This window comes from Hemitrygon akajei, chromosome 16 (assembly GCF_048418815.1).
Source record: "Hemitrygon akajei chromosome 16, sHemAka1.3, whole genome shotgun sequence".
Classification (NCBI taxonomy): Eukaryota; Metazoa; Chordata; class Chondrichthyes; order Myliobatiformes; family Dasyatidae; genus Hemitrygon; species Hemitrygon akajei.
The window spans coordinates 81,229,444-81,257,383 of NC_133139.1; the positions used below are offsets into that span (position 1 = coordinate 81,229,444).

The following is a 27,940-nucleotide window of genomic DNA, read 5'->3' on the forward strand; positions in this document are numbered from 1 at the left end:
GATCACCTGTCTTGTAAAGACATTGCCCAGAAGAAGATAATGGCTAACCACTTTCTGTAGAAAGATTTGCCAAGAACAATCCTAGCCCACTGCTCTACTCTCTCCATACCCATGACTGTGTGGCTAGGCATAGCTCAAATGCCATCTATAAATTTGCTGATGATACAACTGTTGTTGGTAGAATCCCAGATGGAGATGAGATGGCATATAGGAGTGAGATATACCAGCTAGTTGAGTGGTGTCACAGCAACAGCCCTGCACTCAATGCCAGTAAGACCAAAGAGCTGATTGCGAACTTCAGGAAGGGTAAGATGAAAGAACACATACCAGTCCTCACAGAGGGATCAGAAGTGGAGAGAATGAGCAGCTTCAAGTTCCTGGGTGTCAATATCTCTGAGGCTCTAACCTGATCCCAAAGTATCAATGCAGCTATAAATAAGGCAAGACAGTGGCTATATTTCATTAAGAGTTTGTCACCTAAAATATTCGAAAACTTCTACAGATGTACTGTGAAGAACATTCTGACAGGCTGCATCACTGTCTGGTATCGGGTTGGGTGGTGTGCTGATGCACAGGGCCGAAAGAACCTACAGGAAGTTGCAAAATTAGTCAGCTCCATCTTGGGTACTAGTCTCCGTAGTGTCCAAGACATCTTCAAGGAGCCATGCCCCATCAGGAAGGAGGTACAGAAGCCTGAAGGCACACACTCAATGATTCAGGAATGGCTTCTTCCCCTCTGCCATCCGATTTCAAAATGGACATTGATCCCATGAACGCTACCTCAGATTGTTTTTCTCTTTTTAAATATATATTATTTCTTTTATAAGCCTGATTCTGATTCCTAGTCAAAGACGGTGATCGCCTACGTCACACGACACGGCACAAGATGAACACGAGGAAACCTGCAGAAGCTGGAAATCCAAAGCAAGACACACAAAATGATGGGGGAACTTAGCAGATCCAACAGCAGCTATGAAAAGGAGTAAACAGTCAACGTTCCGGGCCAAGACCCTTCACCAGGGATTATGATGGTGGTGAATGCTTTTCAGAAAGTCCAATACGTACTTAAATACCTTATAATGGTAGATATCCTAATAAACTTTCTATGTTAAACTGTTTGTCCCAAAGATCTCAATTCCTTCGTACCTCATAGGAACTGCTTTGAACAATATATACCATACTGTTTCTTGACAAGTGCACTTCCTACAGATACCAGTATCATGCATATTAATTCTGAACAGGGAAATACTCAACTTCGTATAGCAAATACGTATACTTCCTTTTGTACTCATCTACCGGTTGAGTAATAAGACCAGGGAAATGTATAACCCGGCAGAAAGATGTACTTTATGCTGATTGGTTTAACCCGCCCTAACTGGCTTTCTACTTATCTCTGAATGGAAACTAGTCAGTCACTCTATGAAATCTCGCTTTTTGATTGGTTAATACTTTCCCGATCGCCTATTGGTATACTTTGGTGGGCAAATCAAGAGAGCGGAAAGTTGTGCGGAAGTGAAAAGTTTTTTTCCTGTGTGGAAGTTACAGAGCCTGGGTCATGGAGCTCGGCGCCGGGTGGATGCGGAGGCCGGGGATCGGGGCTGGCGGGCCACTGCTCCTGCTCACCCTGCTGTCCCACTGGCCTGACGCTGCGGCGACTTTCGGCCAGCCCTCGGACTCGGAGTTTACCTTCGTGCTTCCGCCCGGGAGAGAGGAGTGCTTCTACCAAAGCGCTGCCCACAACAACACCATGGAGCTCGAGTACCAGGTGGGACTGCATTCGTACCGTTAGGCTGCTGGGCCCTTGGAAGCTGTTCCCCATTCAGTATCATTCATAGCTGATCCTCTACCTCGCCTCCATTTTCCCGCACTGTCCCCGTATCCATTGATTCCCCTAATGTACGGGAATATATCGATCTTAGTTCTGATTTAACTCAGCGACCCTCAAACGTCCCAGAGCAGGGGATTCCTAAGCTTCAACACCATTAAAGATTGAGATATTTCTATGAAATCTCTGTCTTGATCCTTAATGGTTGATTTTTTTTTCATTCTGAGAGCGTGATCCCTCATTCTGGACACCAGCGTGTATGTGAGCGGATCCCTCCGCGGTATATCCACTAACTGGCGTGTTGAACCATATGAGAATTGTACAAGTCTAAAGAGGTTATCTCTCATTCTTGTAAATCCTTCGAATAATAGACTAAGTCTTAACATTTGCTTCCCTCCTATCGGTGATCAAGATTACCGGTGACCCTTTAGAACGCTCCCCTATCTCTTTCAGCTTTGTGATCAAAGCAGGTAACTTCGCTTTTTTATTCTAGCTGGTGCATATCACCAGTCCAGGTTACGCAACCACTGACAATCTCTGAAGAGCGTTGGAAATGCCCTCCTGCATTTTCTGCCTTTTCCCAGACTCCGAAAGCATTCGGGCTCTCACGACCAGACTATGTAACAGTTTCTTCCCCCAAGCTATCAGACTCCTCGATACCCGAAGCCTGGACTGACACCTTGCCCTACTGTCCTGTTTATTATTTATTGTAATGCCGGTACTGTTTTTGTGCACTTTATGCAGTCCAGTGTGGGTCTGTAGTCTAGTGTAGCTTTCTCTGTGTTGTTTTTTTTTATTACTAGTTCAGTCTAGTTTTTGTACTGTGTCATGTAACACCATGGTCCTGAAAAACGTTGTCTCATTTTTACTATGCACTGTACCAGCAGTTATGGTCGAAATGACAATAAAAGTTGACTTGATTTGACTTGACTTGAAATGGCTGGCGTCACTCGCCCTGAAGAAGGCAGGGTCAAACCACTTTCTGTGGAAAAACTTACCACGGACAAATCCTTGGTCATAGGCTGCGATTGTCCTCGTCACACAACATGGCGCGTAGTGATGATGGTGAGGCCTCTTTATCTCTGAAACTCCAGCCTCCCCGCACGTGTTCACCCTCCGTTCCTTTCCTGAAGTCAATAATCAGCTCTTTAGTGTTGACACTGTTGTGTGACTGGTTGTTCTTGCCTCACCACTCAACCAGGTATCAACTAAACTAATTCATCGCCATCTGTGAGTTGTTCAACAACAGTGGTCTTGTTGGCCAACTTGAGGATGGCAGTGCCATTGGCTCAGCCACCTAAGCACACAGTCTAGAAGGGTATAACATGGCACCTAATGGTGATGATAACATTCTAGCTGTCATGTCCCTGCCCATTTAACCATCCCCTTGCAGGTTCTTTACATCCTCTTCCGTATTCGCAATCCTATCCAAATTAGTATTGTCCCCACAGCTAATCTTCAACGCAGATTATGCATGTCTGGGCTGAGGCTCATTCACTGGTCATAGCCCAAAACAACATGATTACTCCCAGTTTTTGCTTTCTGTCTGTGTTCTAAGAACAAACGCTGGACAAACTCGGTGGCAAAGCTCAATCTGAGCAGACAGATGAACTGTCAACGTTTTGAGTTAAGACCCTCCCTTCATCTGCACTGATCCAGCCAACTCAGAATCAGGTTTAATATCACCAGCATATGTTGTGAAATCTGTTCTCTTTGCGGCAGCAGCACAATACAATACATTCTACTTTGCAAAGTACTCTAGTGGATTATTTAGACATGGAAATTACTGTGTGCAAGAGGGCCTGAGTGCTGGTACATAAAATGCAGAAAGTAAATATCGGAGGAACAGTGGCCGTTCGGGGGGGGGGGGGGGGGGGGAGGTGCTGGGTGGCAAGAGGTCTATTCACAGTCATTACAAAAGATTGAGGGCTTCACAACAGGGAGCATTCAATTTGGAAAGGTCCAGAGATAGTAACCAGACTGGCTGTAATTTAACACGTCAATTTGTAACTTACCTACAGACAGTGAAGAAAGCAACAAGTCAGAAAGGAGGGAGGCTGGAGTACAGTAACATAATCTAATCAGAGTCTTATCCAGTTTCCTGTTGCTGAATGTATCAAATTCTAGTTCAAAGTAAATTTTATTATCGAAGTATACATATATGTCACCATATATAACCCTGCGATTCATTTTCCTGCAGGCATACTCAGCAAATCTATAGAATAGTAACTAAACAGAATCTATGAGGGACCAAGTAGAGCATAGAAGACAACAAACTGTGCAAATGCAAACGTAAATAAATAGCAATAAATAACGAGAACATGAGGTGATGAGGTAGGGTCCTTAAGGTGAGATCATTGGTTGTGGGAACGTCTCAATGGGTGGGCAAGTGAGTGTAGTTACCCCTTTTGTTCAAGAGCCTGATGGCTGAGGGGTAGTAACTGCTCTTGAACCTGGTGGTGCGAGTCCTGAGGCTCACCTGTGCCTTCTACCTGATGGCTGCAGTGAGAAGAGAGCGTGACCTGGGTGGTGGAGATCTCTGATGATGGATGCTGCTTTCCTACTATAGATATTCATGTAGATGTTCTCAGTGGTTGGGAGGACTTTGCCCGTGATGCACTGGTCTGAATCCACGACGCTTTGTAGAATTTTCTATTCAGTTGCATTGGTATTTCCAAACCAGGCTGAGATGCCGGTCAATACACTCTCCAATACATATCTGTAGAGGTTTGTCAAAGTTTTGAATGCCATGTCGAATCTCCACAGACTCCAAAAGGAATAGAGACACTGCCGTGCTTTCTTTGCAATGCATTTACAAGCTGGTCCAGGGCAGGTCCTCGAAATAGTAACACCCAGAAATTAAAGTTGCTAACTCGCCGGCCGTTACGCCTTTAGAATGTGGGAGGACACTGGAGCACCCGGAAGAAACCCGCGCGGTCACGGGGAGAATGTACAAACTCCTTACAGGCAGCAACGGGAATTGTACATGGATGGCTGCAATTGTAAAACGTTGAGCTAACCACTACGCTACTGCTCAGCCCTCTTGAAAATGCAAAGCAACTGAGCCTCACACTCTTCTTGAGCAGAGAATTTGAAAGATTCTTAGGGAATGGACTTACGAACATGTGGAAACCCACAGCCTAAGTAGAGGCAGCCAGCACGGCATGGTGCAGGCCAAGTTGTGTCTTACCAACTGCATTGAGTTTTTGCAGGAGGTGATGAAGGTAGGGCTGTGGATGTTGTCTACATGGATCTCAATGGCTTGTCTGTAAAAAGACAAAGGGTCAATGGGATTTAGTCTGGCTGGAGGTCTGTAACTAATGGTGTACCACGGGGATCTGTACTGGGATTCTTGGTGTCTGTTGTTATGTTTTGAGGTTATTACCTCAAAAACTAACTGAAAAAAAACCACAGGAGCCAGGATGTGAGTGATTAGTTTCTTTTTAGTATTTGCTCACATATCACGTGGTGGCATATGACATATGCCATTCATATACTTTTACATATAACCCATAATAAATTATGTAAACAAATAAAATGCTTAATCAAACAATATATTTACAAAATTACTGGAAGATTAAACTCACTGCTTAGTTATAAACTCCAACTCAATATAAAATGCTTCGACTCAAATATGCAACATGTTGCCCTCTAGTCATCTATATATATATTCACACATATAAGGTGCCTATAAAAAGTATTAACCCACTTGGAAATCTTCATCTTTGATTGTTTTACAACATTGAATCACAGTGGACTTAATGCAGCTTTTTTTGACACTGATTAACAGAAAAGGACTCTTTTGTGTCAACTGACCTGTACAAAGTGATCTAAATTAATTACAAAAATGAAACACAAAGTAATTGATTGCATAAGTATTCACCCCCTCCAATTCAGGATTTAGAAGATGCACCTTTGGCAGTGATTACAGCCTTGAGTCTGTGTGGATAGGTCTCATCAGCTTTGCACATCTGGACATGTTTAATCTTTCAGTAATTTTGTAAATATTTTGTATGATTAAGCATTTTGTTTATTAACATAACTTTTCCACATTCTTCTATGCAAAACTGCTGACACTCTGTCAAACTGCATGGGGATCATGAGTGAACAGCCCTTTTCAAGTCCAGCCACAAATTCTCAGTTGAATTGTAGTCTGGACTCTGACTTGGCCACTCCAGGACATTAATTTTGTTGTGTAGCTTTGGCTTTGTGCTTGGGGTCATTGTCTTGCTGGAAAACAAACATACTCCCAAGTCGCAGTTCTCTTGCAGACTGCACCAGGTTTTCCTCCAGGATTTCCCTGTACTTCGCTGCATTCATTTTACCCTCTACCTTCACAAACCTTCCAGGGCCTGCTGCAGTGAAGCATCCCCACAGCATGATGCAGCCAGCACCGTGCTTCACAGTAGAGATGGTGTGTTTTTGATGATGTACGGTGTTTGATTTACACCAAACTTAGCGATTAGTATGATGGCCAAAACACTCAATTTTGGTTTCATCAGACCATAGAACCTTCTTCCAGCTGACTTCAGAGTCTCCCACATGCCTTAAGGCAAACTCTAGCTGAGTTTTCATGTGAGTTTTTTCAGCAGTGGCTTTCTCTTTGTCTCTCCCCCATAAAGCCGTGACAGGTGAAGCACCCAGGCAATAGTTGTATGGGTGTCTCTCCCTTCTCAGCCACTGAAGCTTGTAACTCCTCCTGAGTTGTCATAGGTCTCTTGGTAGCCTCCCTCACTAGTCCCCTCCTTGCACGGTCACTCAGTTTTTGAGGACGGCCTGCTCTAGGCAGATTTACAGCTGTGCCATATTTTTTCCATTTCTTGATGATTGACTTAACTGTACACCAAGGGAAATTCAGTGACATGGAAATTTTCTTATATTCATCTCTTGTGCTTTTCAATAACATATTTATGGAGTTGCTTGGAGTGTTCTTTTGTCTTCATGGTGTAGTTGTTGCCAAGAATACAGGTGTATTTTTACTACAATCAATTGAAACACCTTGACTGCACACAGATCTCCATTTAACTAATTTTGTGACTTCTAAAACCAATTGGCTGCACCAGTGATGATTTGGTGTGTCATGTTAAAGGGGGTTGAATACTTCTGCAGTCAGTTATTTTGTGTTTTATACTTGTAATTAATTTAGACCTCTTTGTAGAGATCTGTTTTCACTTTTGAGACGAAAGAGTCTTTTTCTCTTGATCAGAGACAGAAAAGCCAAATTAAATCCACTGTGATACAATGTTGTAAAACAATAAAACATGAAAACCTCCGGGGGGCGGGGGGGGGGGGTGAATACGTTTTATAGATGCTGTATACACAGTATACTATATAATACAGTTACTGTATAGTCAATTTTAAATTGTCCCATTCAGCCTGAAGATTTAATGGCTGTGGAGGATTTCTTACTCTTGTAGAATAACATCTTTCCTGACAAGGGAGTCACTCTGCTTGGCAGGTGAGACTTGTGGCTGTGACAACAATCTCAGGTTCTGGGCCCCCTCCGTGGTGGTTGCAGGAGTTGACTCTGAGACTGCAGAAGGTGGTTTTGACAGCTTTGGGCACCTTACTTCTCCAACAATTGCCTCTGCTCTCCTCATCCGTTCAATGTGTCATCTCCAGATGACGTCAGACACAATCTCCACTGTGTAGGAAAGTGGTCCAGATCTGTCCTTAACCATAGAGCATTACAGCACAGAAACAGGCCCTTTGACCCTTCTTGGCTGTGCCGAACCATTTCTTTGCCTAGTCCCACTGACCTGCACCATATCCCTCCATACACCTTTCATCCACGTACCCGTCCAAGTTTTTCTCAAATGTTAGAAGTGAGCCCGCATTTACCACTTCATCTGGCAGCTCATTCCACACTCCCACCACTCTCTGTGTGAAGAAGCCCCCCCCCCCAATGTTCCCTTTAAACTTTTCCCCCTTCACCCATGTCCTCTGGTTTTTTTCTCCCCTAACCTCAGCGGAAAAAGCCTTGTCAATTACCCACTTTTGATCACCTCTGTAGTTCCTCACCAGGACTGCTTGTCCAGGAGTGAAACATTGAACCACCTTGTTTGAGAAGCCCTCAGTTTGATATAATATGAGATGTAATGTGTCTTAAACCATTCATTTTCAGGAATGACTGAAACTGTTCCCCAACAAACGGTGGTGAATTGTCACCAACCAGTCCTTGTGAAGAAGCTTCTCAATACATAAAGCAAGGCTGTAGTGGAGACTATTGGGAAAACTTCTGGCCACTTTGTAGCTGCATCCACTACTGCCAACAAATTTGTGCCCATGAATAGTCGGGCAAAATCCACGTGAATCCTCTGCCAGGGCAATGCAGGCCATTCCCGGGGATGGAGAAACGTTGATCCTGGCATCTTCTGGATGAGTTAGATCTCGGACAGTGCACGGCAAGCTGCTCGATCTGCTGATCTATCCCAGGCCACCAGATAAACGCTTTCACTTTGACCACGCCAAGATTACTGGCATGTAGCTCCTCCAACACTTTAGCTTTCAGCTTGGATATTACAACTACTCTCAATCCCCACATAAGGTGACCCCCATCAGGGGCAAGTTCTGTAGGGATGTTGTGCATGATCGTCTTGTATCCTCATGGAGACTCTCTGGGCCTGAATTAATTTTCACATAGTTAATCAAAGTAGAAAGAGGTATGATGGTGACTGTTACTGTTGGTAAAAAAAAATGGGGACTGGAATTTCTGTTGCACATTCCAGCCATTTTGGGTTGCCATGTAGACTAAAGACAGTGTGGGATCTTTTCTGCTTTCCCTTTTGGAATATCTCTCCTGATATTTAAATATTTAATATTTTAATTCTGCTTTATATATTTATAAAGTTTCCTTAGTATGTGAGACTTTCGACTTGCATTGGAGAGAATATGCCAAGAGAAGTGTCAATCTTTTGTAAATTTTTCAGATATTTCCTTTTTAAAGGGACAGTCTGTCAGAATTTCCATCATTAGTTGTTCTCCTGAATTCGGTCTCGCAATTGTGTCTTCCAAGAAACAGAGCCTGTCTCTGAATTTATGCTACTGCTGTTTGTGGATCGCATGTAACTGTCTCTATAAGGGAACATGATGCAAAGTCTGTAGGGTGTTTGCTTCTATCACTCATAACATGTGACATGACTGCATAGATGAATTGTCACAGGCAATCTTCGTGTAATGTGTGAATGTAGTATCTGACATCACCATTTGTGCAAAAGGCAGATGATAGAGAAGGGATGCACTCAGTCCGATGGTTTGAGATGTGCCTATTTTAATGTGAGGAGTATCATGAACAAAGCGGATGAGCTTAGAGTATGGATCAGTACTTGGAGCTATGATGTTGAGGCCATTACAGAGACTTGGATGGCTCAGGGGCAGGAATGGTTACTTCAAATGCCGGGTTTTAGATGTTTCAGAAAGGAGAGGGAGGGAGGAAAAAGAAGTGGGGGCGTGGTACTGTTGATCAGAGATAGTGTCACGGCTGCAGAAAAGGAGGAAGTCATGGAGGGGTTGTCTACAGAGTCTCTGTGGGTGGAAGTTAGGAACAGGAAGGGGTCAATAACTTAACTGGGTGTTTTTTGTAGACCACCCAATCGTAACAGGGACATCGAGGAACAAATAGGGAGACAGATTCTGCAAAGGCGTAATAATAACAGGGTTGTTGTGGTGGGAGATTTTAATTTCCCAAATATTGATTAGCATCTCCCTAGAGTAAAGGGTTTAGATGGGGTAGAGTTTTTTTGCTGTGTTCAGGATGGTTTCTTGACACAATATGTAGATAAGCCTACAAGAGGAGAGGCTGTACATGATCTGGTATTGGGAAATGAACCTGGTCAGGTGTCAGATCTCTCAGTGGGAGAGCATTTTGGAGATAGTGATCACAATTCTATCTCCTTTACCGTAGCATTGGAGAGGGATAGGAACAGACAAGTTAGGGAAACGTTTAATTGGAGTAAGGGGAAATATGAGGCTATCAGGCAGGAACTTGGAAGCATAAACTGGAATCAGATGTCCTCAGGAAAACATATGGAAGAAATGTGGCAAATGTTCAGGGGATATTTGTGTGGGGTTCTGAGTAGGTACGTTCCAATGAGACATGGAAAGGATGGTAGGGTACAAGATCCATGATGCACAAAGGCTGTTGTAAATCTAGTCAAGAAGAAAAGAAGAGCTTACGAAAGGTTCAAAAAACTAGGAAATGATATGAATCTAGAAGATTATAAGGCTAGCAGGAAGGAGCTTAAGAAGGAAATCACGAGAGCCAGAAGGGGCCATGAGAAGGCCTTGGTGGACAGGATTAAGGAAAACCCCAAGGCATTCTACAAGTAAGTGAAGAGCAAGAGGATAAGATGTGAGAGAATAGGAGCAATCAACTGTGACAGTGGAAAAGTGTGTATGGAACTGGAGGAAGTAGCGGAGGTACTTAATGAATACTTTGCTTCAGTATTCACTACGGAAAAGGATCTTGGTGATTGTAGGGATGACTTGCAGTGGACTGAAAAGCTTGAGCAGGTAGATATTAAGAAAGAGGATGTGCTGGAGTTTTTGGAAAGCATCAAGTTGGATAAGTCACCAGGACTGGACGGGATGTACCCCAGGCTATTGTAGGAAGCAAGGGAGGAGATTGCTGAGCCTCTGGCAATGATCATTGCATCATCAATGAGGACAGGAGATGTTCCGGAGGATTGGAGGATTGTGGATGTTGTTCCCTTATTCAAGAAAGGGAGTAGGGATAGCCCAGGAAATTATAGACCAGTGAGTCTTACTTCAGTGGTTGGTAAGTTGATGGAGAAGATCCTGAGAGGCAGGATTTATGAACATTTGGGGAGGAATAATTTTATTAGGAATAGTCAGCATGGCTTTGTGAGAGGCAGGTCATGCCTTACGAGCCTGATTGAATATTTTGAGGATGTGACTAAGCACATTGATGAAGGTAGAGTCATGGATGTAGTGTATATGGATTTCATCAAGGCATTTGACAAGGTACCCCATGCAAGGCTTATTGAGAAAGTAAAGAGGCATGGGATCCAAGGGGACATTGCTTTGTGGATCCAGAACTGGCTTGCCCACAGAAGGTAAAGAGTGGTTGCAGACGGGTCATATTCTGCATGGAGGTCGGTGACCAGTGGTGTGCCTCAAGGATCTGTTCTGGGACCCCTACTCTTCGTGACTTTTATAAATGACCTGGATGAGGAAGTGGAGGGATGGGTTAGTAAATTTGCTGATGACACAAAGGTTAGGTGTGTTGTGGATAGTGTGGAGGGCTGTTGGAGGTTACAACGGGACATTGATAGGATGCAAAACTGGGCAGAGAAGTGGCAGATGGAGTTCAACCCAGATAAGTGTGAAGTGGTTCATTTTGGTAGGTCAAATATGATGGCAGAACATAGTATTAATGGTAAGACACTTAGCAATGTGGAGGTTCAGAGGAATCTTGGGGTCCGAGTCCATAGGACACATAAAACTGCGACGCAGGTTGACTCTGTGGTTAAGAAGGCATACGATGCATTGGCCTTCATCAATCGTGGGATTGAGTTAAGTGCCAAGATGTAATGTTGCACCTATATAGGACCCTAGTTGGACCCTAATCAGACTCCACTTGGAGTACTGTGCTCATTTCTGGTCACCTCACTACAGGAAGGACGTGGAAACCATAGAAAGGGTGCAGAGGAGATTTACAAGGATGTTGCCTGGATTGGGGAGCATGTCTTATGAGAATAGGTTGAGTAAACTCGACCTTTTCTCCCTGGAGCAACGGAAGATGAGAGATGATTTGATAGAGGTGTACAAGATAATAAGAGGCATTGATCCTGTGGATAGTCAGAGGTTGCCACAAGAGGGCATAGTTTTAAGGTGCTTGGAAGTAGGTACAGAGGAGATGTCAGGGGTAAGTTTTTTATGCGGAGAGTGGAGAGTGTGTGGAATGGGCTGCTGGCGGCGGTGGTAGAGGCGGAAACAATAGGATCTTTTAAGAGATTCCTGGATGGCTACATGGAGCTTAGAAAAATAGAGGACTATGGGTAAAGCCTAGGTTAGTGGTCATCAACCTTTTTAAGCCCAGGATCCCCTACCTCGGCCTTAGTGAAGGGCAAGATCGACTCCAGATCAATTAGTTACACGCATGCACACCAGGGCAGAAAAGACCAGAAGTAAAACCCCGCAACCCGGAAGTAGAAATAATCTATAAACACCAGGGGTACCCACCCTGTTTTGCACCATGGATCTGTTTAATATTGATAAGATTCTTGCAGACTGGCCGACAGGGGGTGGGGGGTGTTAAACACTATGGGAATACAGCGATACTCGAAGCGGGTTCCTTATGTCCAGTCTATTCCGCAATTTAGTTTTCGCGGCTCTTGGCACTTAGCTTCTGTCCCGCTTGCTCATGTTTTTTTCCGCTGAAAGAACTCAGTGGGTTTGTCTTTAAGTGCAGGGTGCTTGGACTCAGGGTACCAAAGCAGTTTTGAGGGCTTCATTTCCTCATTAGACAGCCTCCCGGCCCGAACTCCAGCCTCCCGCCCGCCCACCGTCAGACGCCTTGGCCAGGTGCGGCTGGTCGTGGGTGGGGTGAGAGGACAAGGTCAGGGTCGGAGGTCCCCGTGCCGGGGCCGCGGCGGTCGCAGTCCGGAGAGAGCGATCGACCGAGCGAGGAGTGCGATAGGGCGCGCCCGCCCCCCTTGTAGGATCTATCGGCCGACAAAAGTTTGTTTCAGTAGATCGCAGTGCGGTAGCTGCTCTGATACTTACGGAACCCTGAGCCCGAATTAGGTTGTCTGCGAATATTTTAGCACCGGGTTCCCCACGAACATTCGGTGTGGTGAACAGGTTTAGAGGTGGCGCCCATCTGTCCGCGCTCCAGGCCTGTAGCATCGGCACTTCCCGCCGGCCGCGAGGTGGTGGGTGATCCCTGGCGCGAGGGTATCACTGCGTTCGGGTGACTGATGACCGCGCCTGGGTTCAAGCTCAACAGTGGGCGTGACAGGAAGTGAGGAAAGGTGAAGCTGACTCATATCGTTTCCTCGCGGCCCGGTGGTTGGGGACCACTGAATTACCCTGATTAGTGCGGGGGAGCTACACGCATGCGCACTGGGCAGAAAGGATGGAACTAAAACCCCGCAACCTGGAAACAATCTCTCAACAGTATTCGTGTATTTATTTTTCTTTTTTTTTGGGATCTACTGGGAAAGTCTCAAAGATCGACCAGTCGATCGCGATCGACAGGTTGGCGACCACTAGCCTAGGTAGTTCTAAGGTAGGGGCATGGTCGGCACAGCTTTGTGGGCCGAAGGGCCTGTATTGTGCTGTAGGTTTTCTATGTTTCTATATTTCTTTGGCCTTTTGGAAAGCTACCAAATCCTGCTTTGTCCATTGCCTTTTCTCCAAAATCTGAGTTCAAGGGCTGGAGCTGAGTAGCCAGGTTTGGCAGGAACGTGTTACAGTAATTGACAAATCCTGACAAGGACCTCAATCGAAATACATCCTTTGGCCTTGGGGCATCTATCACTGCTCGAATTTTCTAAGCATATTTGTGTAATCTTGTGCATCATTTGTGTGATCATTGTAGGTAATGCTTGGTTTAAAGAATTCACACTTGTCAATGTCATGCTCTGAGCCCATAATCTTCTAATCTTTCAACGCTGTCTTGAAATTTTGGAGATGTTCCTTGTCAGCCTCACCAGTAACAGTGAAGAAGTACCAGATTTATACCATCCACAAACCCGTAAGGAAGCTGAAATCCCAGCTTGTGCGGGTCAAAGGTGACCTGGGACTCAGGACGGCTGGCGTTTACAGGATTCCCTGTGAAGGCGGAGCAGCGTGTATCGGCCAGACAGACGCACAGTGGAAACCCGCATCAAGGAGAGCAGTGGGTGTATCCGTTTGGGTCACCCGGAGAAATCGGAGGTAGCAGAACATTGCATATGCGATGACCACAGGATTGACTTAGACGGCAGCAAAGTACTGTGCTGTGGCTTTTGGGACCGCCTGGTGAAGGAAGCCATTGAAATAAAACTAGAGAATAAGCATTTCAACAAAGATGAAGGTCTCTCTGGGAATAAGAACTGGAATGTGATTTTAAACAAGATGGGATAGCAGGAACTTGAGTGGTTGAGGACTAACCATTCAGGAGGGATGAACGAGGGGAGCTGAGTACAATCGGCCCTCTTTATCTCGGGGGATTGGTTCCAGGACCTCCCCCCCCCCCCCCGCGGATACCAAAAACATGGATGCTCAAGTCCCTTATATAAAATGGCGTAGTATTTGCATATAACCTACACACATCCTCCTGTATACTTTAAATCATCTCTAGATTACTTATAATACCTAATACAATGTAAATGCTATGTAAATAGTTGTTATACTGTATTGTTAACGGAATATTGACAAGAAAAAAAAGTCTATACATGTTCAGTACAGACGCAACCATCGTAGCTCTTCTGGGAACGCTGATGCTGCCTTGGCAACAGCCAATCCCAGTTCCCCCGTGATCTTTAAGTTCTTGAGGCTGTAGCGCTTCACCTAGCTAGCCAGCCATCCCTCACTAGCCTTAAACTCCTTCCTCTCGCTCACAACACAAGACGCGAGGCGAACAATGCTCCAACAACGAGTGCCGGAGAGAGAACTTCCAGGTTTTCCCGGTCCGCGGTTGGTTGAATCCGCGCATGTGGATCCCACGGATAAGGAGGGCCGACTGTATATATACTACCGGACTAGACATGACCCTGATGAAGATGGCAGAATTGCCATCGAAACATCGGTCATAATCGACACCTGGACCTGGCTGGAAGCCCGGGAACAGTTTACACCAGGAAAGCACTAGATCCTTTTTCAGGATATATTTCAATTGCAGATATGGGCAGAGAATTCTGCGTCGGTTCGCACTGATGTAGAGGAGGCCGCACCGGATGCAATAGATGATCCCAGCAGACTCACAAGTGAAGTGTTGCCTCACCTGGAATGAATGGTGGTAAGAGAGGAGGTGTAGGGACAGGTGTAGCACTCAGTCCGCCACAACAGACAGGATCTCCCAGTTGCCACCCACATCAACTCTGCTTCACATTCCCATTCGGATATGTCCATACATGGCCTCCTCTACTGCCATGATAAGGCCAAACTCAGGTTGGAGGAGCAACACCTCATATACCGTCTGGGTAGCCTCCAGGCTCTTGGTATGAACATCGAATTCTCCAATTTCCAGTAATTCCCTCCCTCTCCCTTCCCCCATCCCAGTTTCACTCTGCCTCCTCCTCCAGCTGCCTATCACCTCCCTCATGGTTCCGCCTCCTTCTACTACCCATAGTGCTTTCCCCTTACATCCCTCCTTCACCTTTCCTGCCTATCCCCTCCCCATTTCCCCTCCCCCACCCCTTGATCTTTCCCCTTACTGGTTTGTCACCTGGCACCTACCAGCCTTCTCCTTCCCACCCTCCCTCCACCTTTTTTATAGGGCCCCTGCCCCCTCCCTCTTCAATCCTGATGAAGGGCCTCAGCCCGAAACGTTGACTGTTTGTTTCCACGGATGCTGCCCGACCTGTTGAGTTCCTCCGGCGTGTTGTGTGTGTGGCTTTGACCCCAGCATCTGCAGAGTATTTTGTGTTTACGATTCAGTGTCTTTTACCCAGTATTGAAATGTCGAACACCAGAGGGCGTGCATTGAAGGTGAGAGGGTTTAAGTTCAAAGGAGATTACGGGGCTGTGTTTTTGCACAGAAAGTGCTGGGTGCTCAGATGTGATGCCTAGGGTTGTGGTGGAGATAGATGTGAGATAAGTGGTTAAGAGGATCTTTGATAGAGTCAAAGAAAAGTACAGCTCAGAAACAGGCGCTTTGGCCCATCTGTGTGCCAAACCATTTCAACTGCCTGATCCAGTCAACCTGCACCAGGACCATAGCCCTCCATACCCCTACCATCCACGTGCCTGTCTTCTCTCACGCATTGAAATCGAGCTCGCATGCATCACTGGTGTGGGAAGCTTGTTCCACACAATTAGGACCTTCATGTTCCCCTTAACCTTTACATCTTTCACCCTTAACCCATGACCTCTGGTTGTAGACCCACCCAACCTCAGTGGAAAAAGCCTGCTTGCATTTATCCTATCTATACCCCTTATAATTTTGAATACCTCTATCAAATGTCACAATCTTCTATGTTCCAAAGAATAAAGCCTTAACCTATTCAGTATTTCCCTATAACTCAGGTCCTCCAGACCCAGCACCATCCTTGTAAATTTTGCCTTTCAACTCTTTCAACCTTATTTACATCTTTTCTATAGGTAGGTGACCAAAACTGCACTCAATACTCCAAATTAGACCTCATGAATGTCTTTTACAACTTCAACATAACATCCTATCTCCTGTACTCAGTACTTAGATTAGTGAAAGCCAATCTGTTGAAAACTTTCTTTATAACCCAATTACCTGTGACACCACTTTCAATGAATTATGGACCTGTATTCCCAAATCCCTTTGTTCTACCGCACTCCTCAGTGCCCGACCGTTCACTGTGTAAGACCCACCCTGATTGGTCCTACCAAAGTGCAACACCTTGCACTTGTCTGCATTAAATTCCATCTGCCACTTTTCAGCCCATTTTTCCAGCTGGTCCAGATATCTCTGCAAGCCATGATAGCCTTCCTCACTGTCCTCTACACCCCCAGTCTTTATGGTGTCATCCATAAAGTTGGTAATCCAGTTAACCACATTATCATCCAGATTGTGGATATAGATGACAAACAGCAATGGACCCAGCACCGATCCCTGCAGCACACCACTTGTCACAGGCCTCCAGTAATAGAGGGAACCCTGTACTATCCTGCAATCCTCTGTTGTTAAAGATGAGGCAAAAGAGGTGGGGGCGTGGCACTGCTGATCAGAGATACTGTCACGGCTGCAGAAAAGGAGGAAGTCATGGAGGGATTGTCTACTGAGTCTCTGTGGGTAGAAGTTAAAAATAGGGAGGGTTCAGTAACTCTACTGGTCTATTTTATAGACCACCCAATAGTAACAGGGACATCGAGGAGCAGATAGGGAGACAGATTTGGGAATGGTGCAATAATAACAGGGTTGTCATGATGGGAGATTTTAATTTCCCCAATGCTGATTGGCATTTCCCTAGGGCAAGAGGTTTAGATGGGGTGGAGTTTGTTAGGTGTGTTCAAGAAGGTTTCCTGACACAATATGTAGATAAGCCTACAAAAAAAGAGGCTGTACTTCATCTGATATTGGGAAATGAACCTGGTCAGGTGTCAGGTCTCAGTGGGAGAGCATTTTGGAGATAGTGTTCACAATTCTATCTCCTTTACCATAGCATTGGAGAGGGATGGGAACAGACAAGTTAGGAAAGCGTTTAACTGGAGTAAGGGGAAATATGAGGCTATCAGGCAGGAACTTGGAAGCATAAATTGGGAACAGATGTTCTCAGGGAAATGTATGGAAGAAATGTTGCGAATGTTCAGGGGATATTTGTGTGGTGTTCTGCGTAGGTACGTTCCAATGAGACGGAAAGGATGGTAGGGTACAGGAACTATGGTGTACAAAGGCTGTTGAAAATCTAGTCAAGAAGAAAAGAAAAGCTTACGAAAGGTTCAAAAAACTAAGTAATGATAGGGATCTAGAAAATTATAAGGCAAGCAGGAAGGAGCTTAAGAATGAAATTAGGAGAGTTAGAAGAGGCTGTGAGAAGGCCTTGGTGAGCAGGATGTGAAGAGCAAGAGGATAAGACGTGAGAGAATAGGACCAATCAAGTGTGACAGTGGAAAAGTGTGTTTGAAACCTGAAGAGAAAGCGGAGGTGCTTAGTGAACACTGAAGCAAAGTATTCATTGCGGAAAAGGACCTTGGCGATCATAGGGAACAGTGGACTGAAAAGCTTGAGCATATGGACATTAAGAAAGATGATGTGTAGGAGCTTTTGGAAAGCATCAAATTGCATAAGTCACCGGGACCAGATGAGATGTACCCCAGGCTACTGTGAGAGGTGAGGGGGGAGATTGCTGGTCCTCTGGCGATGATCTTTGCATCATCAATGGGGACAGGAGAGGTTCTGGAGGATTGGAGGATTGCGGATGTTGTTCCATTACTCAAGAAAGGGAGTAGAGGTAGCCCAGGAAATTATAGACCAGTGAGTCTGACTTCAGTGGTTGGTAAGTTGATGGAGAAGATCCTGAGAGGCAGGATTTATGAACATTTGGTGAGGCATAATATGATTAGGAATAGTCAGCACGGCTTTGTCAAAGGCAGGTCGTGCCTTATGAGCCTGATTGAATTTTTTGAGGATGTGACCAAACACATTGATGAAAGTAGAGCAGTAGATGTAGTGTATATGGATTTCAGCAAGGCATTTGATAAGGTACCCCATGTAAAGCTTATTGAGAAAGTAAGGAGGCATGGGATCCAAGTGGACTTTGCTTTGTTGATCCCAAACTGGCTTGCCCACAGAAGGCAAGGAGTGGTTGTAGACAGGTCATATTCTGTATGGAGCTTGGTGACCAGTGGTGTGCCTCAGGGATCTGTTCTGGGACCCCTTCTCTTTGTGATTTGTATAAATGACCTGGATAAGGAAGTGGAGGAATGGGGTAGTAAATTTGCTGATGACACAAAGGTTGGGTGTGTTGTGGATAGTGTGGAGGGCTATCAGAGGTTACAACGGGACATTGATAGGATGCAAAACTGGGCTGAGAAGTGGCAGATGGAGTTCAACCCAGATAAGTGTGAAGTGGTTCATTTTGGTAGGTCAAATATGATGGCAGAATTAATGGTAAGACTCTTGGCAGTGTGGAGGATCAGAGGGATCTTAGGGTCTGATTCCATAGGACACTCAAAGCTGTATATGGTGCATTGGCCTTCATCAACCCTGGGTTTGAGTTCAAGAGCGGAGAGATAATGTTACAACTACACAGGACCCTGGTCAGACCCCACTTGGAGTACTGTGCTCAGTTCTGGTCGCCTCAGGAAAGGTGACCTGATAGAGATGTATAAGATGATGAGAGTCATTTACTGTGTGGATAGTCAGAGGCTTTTTCCCAGGGCTGAAATGGCTAGCACGAGAGGGCACAGTTTTAAGGTGCTTGGAAGTAGGTACGGAGGAGTTGTCAGGGGTAAGTTTTTTTTAACGCAAAAAGTGATGAGTGTGTGGAATGGGCTGCCGGCGGCGGTGGTGGAGGCGGATACAATGGGGTCGTTTAAGAGACTCCTGGACAGGTAGATGGAGCTCAGAAAAATAGAGAGCTATGGGTAACCCTAGGTAATTTCTAAAGTACATGTTCGGCACAGCTTTGTGGGCTGAAGGGCCTGTATTGTGCTGTAGGTTTTCTACGTTTCTATGATTTAAATATCTCTGCTCAAGCCCCAGTAATTTCTGCACTTGCCTCCTGTTGGGTCTGAGGGAACACCTTGTCAGGCCCTGGGGATTTCTCCACCCTGATTTGCCTCAGGACAGCAAACACCTCCTCCTCTGTAATCTCTATAGGGTCCATGAAGTTGATGCTCCTTTGCCTCACTTCTATAGACTCTGTGTCCATCTCCTGAGTGAATACAGATGCAAAAGAATCCATTTAAGATCACGCCCATCTCTTTGGCTCCACACACGGATTACCGTTCTGATCTTCCAGTGGACCAGCTTTGTCCCTTAATCCTTTTGCCCTTAACAGATCTGTAGAATCCCTTAGGATTCTCCTTCACCATGTCTGCTGGGGCAATCTCATGCCTTCTTTTAGCCCTTCTGATTTCTTTAAGCCTTCTCTTACATTTCTTATACTCCATAAGCACCTCATTTGTTCCTACCTGCCTATATCTTTTATGCACCTCCTTTTTTTTTCTTAATTAGGGCCTCAATATCGCTTGAAAATCAAGGTTTCCTCTACCTGTTATCTTCACCTTTTATTCTGACAGGCACATACAAACTTTGCATTCTCAAAATTCCACTTTTGAAGACCTCCCACTTAGCAAGTACACCATTGCCAGAGAACAGCCTGACCCAGTCCATGCCTGCCAGATCCTTTCGGATGCCATAAGAATTGGCCTTTCTCAACCTGCCAAACTTTTTACATATTTACTTTGAAACCACAGGCATTGTGATCACGAGATGCAAAGTGCCCCCCCTACACAAGCTTCTGTCACCTGGCCTAATAACGTGAATGTGCAGGAAATGGTGGATGTGGACATTGTACAGGCAGAAGGGATTCCTTTAGTTGCACGTTTGATTGCTAATTTAATTAGTTTGGCATGACACTGTGGGCTGAAGAGCCTGCCTTGTGCTGCACCGTTCTGTGTTGTGTGCTCTACTACCCTGTTGGGGTGAAGGAGCTCTTCAGAACTATCCTGGACAGTGGGTCCCTTTATAGGTGACTGTATCTCCAGTTGTAGCTACGCCAATAGTGAGAAACTACTCAACAAGAATAGGAATTTTATCTCTTTGTATCTGATGAACATTTGCTACATTCCCTCTATCTAAAGTATATCTGTTTGGGTAGGGAAGCCATACATTTTCACGATGTTGCAGGCATGGTCTCACCAGCGCCCTATATTATTAATTAGAGGAAGATATTTCTAATCCTAGTAACAGGGAACATACCACTTGCTTCCATAATCACTTGCTGAGGGTGTATTAACTTGTGATTGAAACACAAAAATGCGCAGATCCTACCGCCTTTCACCACAAAAAAAAACTGGCTTTCTATAAAGTCATAGACAGGTGGGCAGACCAGAGTTGTACGAGCTTGCCCAGATGAGTAGCAGAGACGTTTGCACATTTGCTCCTTTTCTGATCTATTTCCCAGTCCTAGGCAGAGACAATACCCTAGAAGATGCACATGATTGGAGTAAAATACTTGCCTCAGCTGAAGTGGCAAAGTCATTTCCGTCAGTTTAACCTATTGTGGTTTCTTGTTTCAGCTTTTGAATTGTGTTCACTTCTGGTTCTGCCTCTTTGTTAATAACTTAGGTGGCTTTGGCAAGAACACAAGAAGTGCTGGGGGAACTCGACATCTGTGGAGGGAAATGGGCAGTCTAGCTGAAACATCGACTTTACATTTTCCTGCATGGACGCTGCCTGACCTGCTGAGTTTCTCCAGAACATTTCGTGTGACCCAGATTCCAAGGCTGCATTCTCTTGTGTCTCTCTAAGGGTCATTGGCTTGTTTCCATTGCCAAGCTGTAAGGGTGAAGATGAAGCATCAGGTTGGGTGTGGCTGAACCTTCCTTGTGATCTTCCTACAGGTGATTGGAGGAGCAGGCCTTGACGTTGACTTCTCTGTGTTTGGCCCAAATGGTGAAAACCTGATCACAGAATCCAGGAAGTCCGACGGTGTCCACACGTGAGTTTAATCATACAGCTTCGTGTGTGTGATGTCATGCATCTCTGATCATAGCCATTCTTCACTTTATGAACTATGGCTGTCTACCTGACTCTGCAGGGCACCCAGCACTCACTCACAAAGCTGCTGAATTTTGTTGATTATCTGGAGTCCAGCTTCATCCCCTTTCCCTGGGTTGCAGGTCAACTAACCTAGTAGACACATCCTGAGTCCAGAGCCCGAAGCCCTAGAAAAGCAGTTTAGTATTGCCTGGTACTAAGAGCAATAAAACTGTTTCCATGCCTGTGCTTCTCCAGTCTAAAACTGATTTGCAGTATTTATCGTTTGACTATTTGATGGGACATTAACTGGAGACTACATATTTGGAAGTGATTCTGGAAATGTGGGATAAGTACTGAAATACAATACATTATTATACAAATTGAACTATTTTCCATAAAGATAATCCAGCCCTCAAGAGGTTACTGCAAATTTGTATCGCATATGAAATGAAAAACAGACATGTTTAAACTCAGCAGGTCAGGCAAAATCCATAGAGGGAGATGTTATCTGACCTGCAGAAATTGTTCTAGCATTTTCTGCTTTTATTTCAAACTTACAGTATTCAGCAGGTCAGATAGCATCTCTCTCGTTCTATGGATTCTGTCTGACCTACTGAGAGCTTAACTACTTCTGTTTACATTTCAAATACCATAGACCTGTGGTCTGTTAATGCCTCCATTTTTAGAGTTCTTACTGTATTTAATTCCTGCCGCGGACCCATCCCATCCTTGTTTCTTGATGTTCATCCACTATTGTCTCTCTGATCATCTCTCTTCATTTAGATCACTCCACTATTCTTGACTGAGTCTTCAGTCATTTGAAGATAAACTTCTTCTACTTCTTTCTCGAAATCTCAACTGAATTTGCCCGAATGACGACTTGTGTCTCGGTGGAATTGCTATCTGGGTACACACTTTCAGAGGCAGTGATTGAAGCAGGCTGTTCCGTTTGCTTTAGATGTGTCACAACACTTCGCTAGGAATGATGAATCCAAGGCAGGCCAGCAGTGAAATCTTTTGCTGAGTGTTTCCTATATTTGGTTTATAGCATCGAACCTACGGTGGAAGGGGATTATAAAATCTGCTTTGACAATTCCTTCAGCACCATTTCTGAGAAGGTCATCTTCTTTGAGGTAATATTTGATGATGTCCAGGAGGACTGGTCCGAGATTGTAGAACCCGAGGAGCTGCTGGATGTTAAGATTGACGATATCAAGGTAAGTTGGAATCACTTTCAGACCCTACCCACCGAGGAGAGCTGCAGCATTTCTGCCTCATGTTGAATGCTTTAATACTGACCCAGAGCTGTGTCCATTAAAAGCAGAATCAAATAATTATAACAGAAGGCTATTTGCTCCATCAAGTCTATGCTATTTTAAAGTACTGTAATCAGACATCCTTGTTTTTCTCTAACTCTGCAATTTGCTCTCCAAGTAGCTATCCAAATCCCATTGGAAAGCTCAGCGTTACGGGCACTGAGATCCAAATCATGTCTACTCTAATTAATGAGAGAAGATTTTTCTCACACCTCCCTTGAATCTTTTTCCCCTTATGTTAAGTATTTCTTTGAAAGTGGCATCATAGATAGATAGGGCTGTAAAGAGAGCTTTTGGCACATTGACCTTCATAAATCAAAGTACTGAGTACTGAGTACAGGAGTTGGGATGTTATGTTGACGTTGTATATGACGTTGGTGAGACCTAATTAGGGCAGCACATTAGTGTTGGGCTGGCATGGTATCATGGTGGTTAGCACAACGCTTTACAGTACAGGTAGTCCCCGAGTTACGAACGTCTGACTTACGGACAACTCGTACTTAGGAACCGAGGAAGGAGAACGCCGTCCGCCATTTTAAGTCGTTGCCGTTGACATTGTATTGAGTGTTTAATTTTGTTTTTGGCTTTAAATTTTCTTAGTAAGATTCACCCTGCCCCCCCCCACCATTCCGGTCGGCTGGTGCCGCAGTGAGATCAGCGCCGGGCTGGAGAACGGAGGTTTCTGTGCCGGGTTGATGTCGATCCAGTGACTCCCGTACCATCCATGCCAGGTTGATATCGAGCTTGCAACTCGACCTCGTAAAAAAAAACCCACTGCCACCTCCAGTTTAAGTTCAAATACGCAAACCCAGCACAGCCCCCACTTGTCCCATTCAGCCTGTCTCAGTGCGGTGGTCGTTAGGACCCAGCGGCCCTCGGGACCCGCTGCTCGCAGTGTTTCTGTTCCGTTGACGGTCTGCGGTGGTCCTCAAGACCCAGCGGACTTCAAGAGCCGGCGGAGCTCGGGACCCGCTGCCCCCAGTGTTTCTGTTCCGTTGACGGTGTGCAGTGGTCCTTAAGACCCAGCGGACCTCGGGAGCCGGCAGAGGTCGGGGCCCGACGCCCGCGGTGTTTCTGTTCTGTTGACGGGAAGCGGTCACGATTGAAAATAAAGTGGAAATAATAAAGCGTTTGGAAAGAGGTGAAACACCATCGGTCATTAGAAAAGCGTTAGGCTACAGTCGGTCAACGATCGGAACAATTTTAAAGGATAACGGATAAAGTGAGAATAATGGAGCATTTGAAAGGCCCTGCCCCGATGAAAGCTACAATTATTACTAAGCAACGCAGTGGTTTCATTTTTGGAATACATACGTTTCTTAAGTGTTTTATATGCATAGAAAGGTAAAATATATACTATATACTAAGACAAACTTTTGACTGACGCTAAATAATACCGGATGTACTTGTTCCGATGTACGTACAAATCCGAATTAAAAACAGACTCAAGAACGGAACTCGTACGTAACCCCGGGACTGCCTGTACCAGCGACCCGGGTTCAATTCCCGCCACTCCCTGTAAGGAGTTTGTATGTTCTCCCCATGACCGTGTGGGTTTCCTCCAGGTGCTCTGGTTTCCTCCTACATTACAAAGACATACCAGTTGGTAGGTTTATTGGTCATTGTAGATTGTCCTGTGATCAGGCTAGGATTAAATTAGGTGATTGCTGGGCATCACAGCTCAGGGGCTAGAAGAGTGTATTCTGTGCTGTATGTTAATAAATTTAGAGTAGTGTGTGCAGGAATATGTAAACTATCCTATGCTATCTACTAATGGAGACTACTCCATCTAAACCAGTCATTGTCCTGCATTGCATGAAATCCCCTCTAAATCCCCTTTGTGCCAAGGAGATTAACCTTCGTGTCTTCGGTCCAACATTATCCATGGAACTGTCAGCTGGCAGATGTGCTGCCAAGGCTGGGAGAAAAGGCTCCACAATTCCTGTGTGACTGGAAGACGATGAATACATATTCAGAGTGAGCATTAAACTCATACAGCATTGCAGCACATAAACAGGCCCTTCAGCCCATCTGGACGATGCTATTATTCTCCCTAGTCCCACTGACCTGCAATAGAACCATAGTTAAACCTCCCATCCGTGTACTTATCCAAATTTCTGTAAGAGTGTTGAAATCAAACCAGCAGCCATTGCTTCTGCTGGCAGCTCGTTCCACACCCTCACCACTCCAAGTGAAGACATTTCCCTTAAACATTTCACCTTTCACCCTTAACCTGTGACTTCTTGTTCTAGTTTCATCTACCTAGTGGAAGAAGGCTGCTTGCATTTACCCTAACTACGCATGCCCCTCATAGTTTTGTATACCTCTATCAAATCTTCTCTCATTCTCCTAGAAATGAAGTCCTAATCTATTTAATCTTTCCCTATAAGTCAGGTCCTCATGTCCCAGCAACATCCTTGTACATTTTCCCTGTACTTTCAATCTTATTGATATCTTCCCTGTAAGTAGGTGCCCAGAACTGTACAGAATACTCCAAATTAGGCCTCACCAATGTCATTTACAACTTCCAACACAACATTCTAATTAATGCATTCAATGCTTTTATCTATACAGGGCAGTATGTCAAAAACTCTCTTTACGACCCGTGATGCCATTTTCAAGGAAATATGGGTCTCCATTAAGTTTTAATAGCACCAAGACCTCATGGCGGCTTTGGAGCAAACACGTTTTAAAACCCCCAAAAGTGAGCATGACAGAGAGCACACTTCACCAATGAACATAACAATCGCCTTTCAGGATGTTATGCATGTGAAGGACTATTCAATCCCCCTCAACTGGCAGCTTGCACTCCTTCCCCCTCCCCACCCACCTTCTTATTCTGGCTTCTTGCCCCCTTTCTCTCCAGTCCTGATGAAGGGTCCAGGCTAAAACGTCGACTATTCAATAGACAATAGACAATAGGTGCAGAAGTAGACCATTCGGCCCTTCGAGCCTGCACCGCCATTTTGAGATCATGGCTGATCATCTACTATCAATACCCGGTTCCTGCCTTGTCCCCATATCCCTTGATTCCCCTATCCATAAGATACCTATCTAGCTCCTTCTTGAAAGCATCCAGAGAATTGGCCTCTACTGCCTTCCGAGGTAGTGCATTCCAGACCCCCACAACTCTCTGGGAGAAGTTTTTCCTTAACTCTGTCCTAAATGACCTACCCCTTATTCTCAAACCGTGCCCTCTGATACTGGACTCTCCCAGCATCTGGAACATATTTCCTGCCTCGATCTTGTCCAATCCCTTAATAATCTTATATGTTGCAATCAGATCCCCTCTCAATCTCCTTAATTCCAGCGTGTACAAGCCCAGTCTCTCTAACCTCTCTGCGTAAGACAGTCCAGACATCCCAGGAATTAACCTCGTGAATCTACGCTGCACTTCCTCTACAGCCAGGATGTCCTTCCTTAACCCTGGAGACCAAAACTGTACACAATACTCCAGGTGTGGTCTCACCAGGGCCCTGTACAAATGCAAGAGGATTTCCTTGCTCTTGTACTCAATTCCCTTTGTAATAAAGGCCAACATTCCATTAGCCTTCTTCACTGCCTGTTGCACTTGCTCATTCATCTTCAGTGACTGAAGAACAAGGACTCCTAGATCTCTTTGTATTTCTCCCTTACCTAACTCTACACCGTTCAGATAATAATCTGCCTTCCTGTTCTTACTCCCAAAGTGGATAACCTCACACTTATTCACATTAAACATCATCTGCCAAGTATCTGCCCACTCACCCAGCCTATCCAAGTCACCCTGAATTCTCCTAACATCCTCATCACATATCACACTGCCACCCAGCTTAGTATCATCAGCAAATTTGCTGATGTTATTCTCAATGCCTTCATCTAAATCGTTGACGTAAATCGTAAACAGCTGTGGTCCCAATACCGAGCCCTCTGGCACCCCACTAGTCACCACCTGCCATTCCGAGAAACACCCATTCACCGCTACCCTTTGCTTTCTATCTGCCAACCAGTTTTCTATCCATGTCAATGTCTTCCCCCCAATGCCATGACCTTTGATTTTACCCACCAATCTCCAATGTGGTACCTTACCAAATGCCTTCTGAAAATTTCTCTCTCTCGATACTGCTGACCTGACGAGTTCCTCCAGCACTTTTTGTGTTACTCTGGATTTCTAGCATCCGCAGAATCTCATGTTTACCATAATTAGATCATAAGACGTAGGAGCAGAATTAGGCCTTTCGGCCCATTGAGTCTGCTCCACCATTTCTTGGTGGCTGACCTATTTCCCTCTCAACCTACCTTCCCTCTGTAACCTTTCACAACTTGACTGATCAAAAACCTATCAACCTCCATCGTAAACACACCCAATTACTTAGCATCCACAGCTGCATGTGGCAATGAATTCCAGAGATTCACTACCCTCTGGCTAAAGAAAGAAAGACCATAATTAATACCTGTGTTTCTGTTTTACTAGTTTGTCCTCCACCTTTGTGATATGTCCGATGCAATGCGTTGTCTGGTATCTCTCCTAAACCCTTTCAACTGATTTACTGATATGGCACCTAACAATCCATCCAGTCTGTTGTCCTCTTGTGATCACTTGAAGTCCTCCTTGTGTTTTGCCATTTAGGAAGGATTTAAATAGAATAGATTGATTGCTGCCCATGGTTTTCATGGCTCACATTCACCCTGACTGTCCTTCACTCATTCCTCAGGAGGCGATTGGGAATATGAACCACAAGCTAGACAAGAGCGTGCAGATCCAGGCCATCCTCCGAGCCTTTGAGGCACGAGATCGCAACCTGCAGGAGGGCAACTTGGGCAGGGTGAATTTTTGGTCTGCCGTTAATCTGGGAGTGATGTTGGTGGTGTCCTTTGTCCAGGTCTACATGTTGAAAAGTCTCTTCGATGACCGGAGAAAAGTCCAAACGTAATTTAAGAAACTGTAAGTTGAAGCAGAGGTGTGAACTGGTACGGCTGATTAGATGCAGCTTATTCCCTTGGTTTGGGGTATGCGTGGCATATGCTGGATTCTTTGGGCAATTGGGAAACAGGAGGATGAGGGGAAGATTGATGCAAATTGTACTTACGGTGGCTGTAAAAAAAAATTACAGAATACTGAGAATGTTAAATATGTACATTGATACCAGTGGGCTTATTGTTAATAAAATAGAGCAGAGGTTCTGGGTGTCAGGGAGTTCATCCTACTTGAAGTGTACAGTATCAAAAAATAAAGAATTAATTTGATTTAAGAAATACAACAGATCAATTGAATGAGATTTTTATTTCTCAAGGAGGATTTGGTTGGGTTGAGAGACCGTCTATGATGAGGATGAAGATTAGCAGAAGGCAATGAAATATTTAAAAGCTGGTACAGTTAAAATATTATGTTGGGAGTTGGCCAATATTCATTTTCTTTGTCACATTTACATCAACACGTACAGTGAATTGTTTTATTTGTGTCAACAATCA

The 27,940-nt window shown here is 44.9% G+C and overlaps 1 protein-coding gene across 1 annotated transcript; it reads left to right on the forward strand.

The window, feature by feature from the left end:
* Nucleotides 1-1,515: 1,515 nt before the first annotated feature.
* On the forward strand, nt 1,516-27,731 carry LOC140740218 (transmembrane emp24 domain-containing protein 1-like). Its single transcript, XM_073069289.1, has 4 exons — nt 1,516-1,765; nt 21,035-21,132; nt 22,222-22,390; nt 27,184-27,731. The coding sequence occupies exons 1-4, from the start codon at nt 1,556-1,558 to the stop codon at nt 27,400-27,402; spliced, it is 696 nt and encodes a 231-aa protein (XP_072925390.1). The 5' UTR covers nt 1,516-1,555; the 3' UTR covers nt 27,403-27,731.
* Nucleotides 27,732-27,940: the final 209 nt, after the last annotated feature.

What these genes read in the sequence shown, in the direction of transcription:
- LOC140740218 (XM_073069289.1), top strand. Translation starts at nt 1,556, where the DNA reads ATGGAGCTCGGCGCCGGGTGGATGCGGAGGCCGGGGATCGGGGCTGGC. An exon ending in CCATGGAGCTCGAGTACCAG is followed by an intron (nt 1,766 to 21,034) that starts GTGGGACTGCAT and finishes ATCTTCCTACAG; the next exon opens with GTGATTGGAGGAGCAGGCCT. An exon ending in AAGTCCGACGGTGTCCACAC is followed by an intron (nt 21,133 to 22,221) that starts GTGAGTTTAATC and finishes TTTGGTTTATAG; the next exon opens with CATCGAACCTACGGTGGAAG.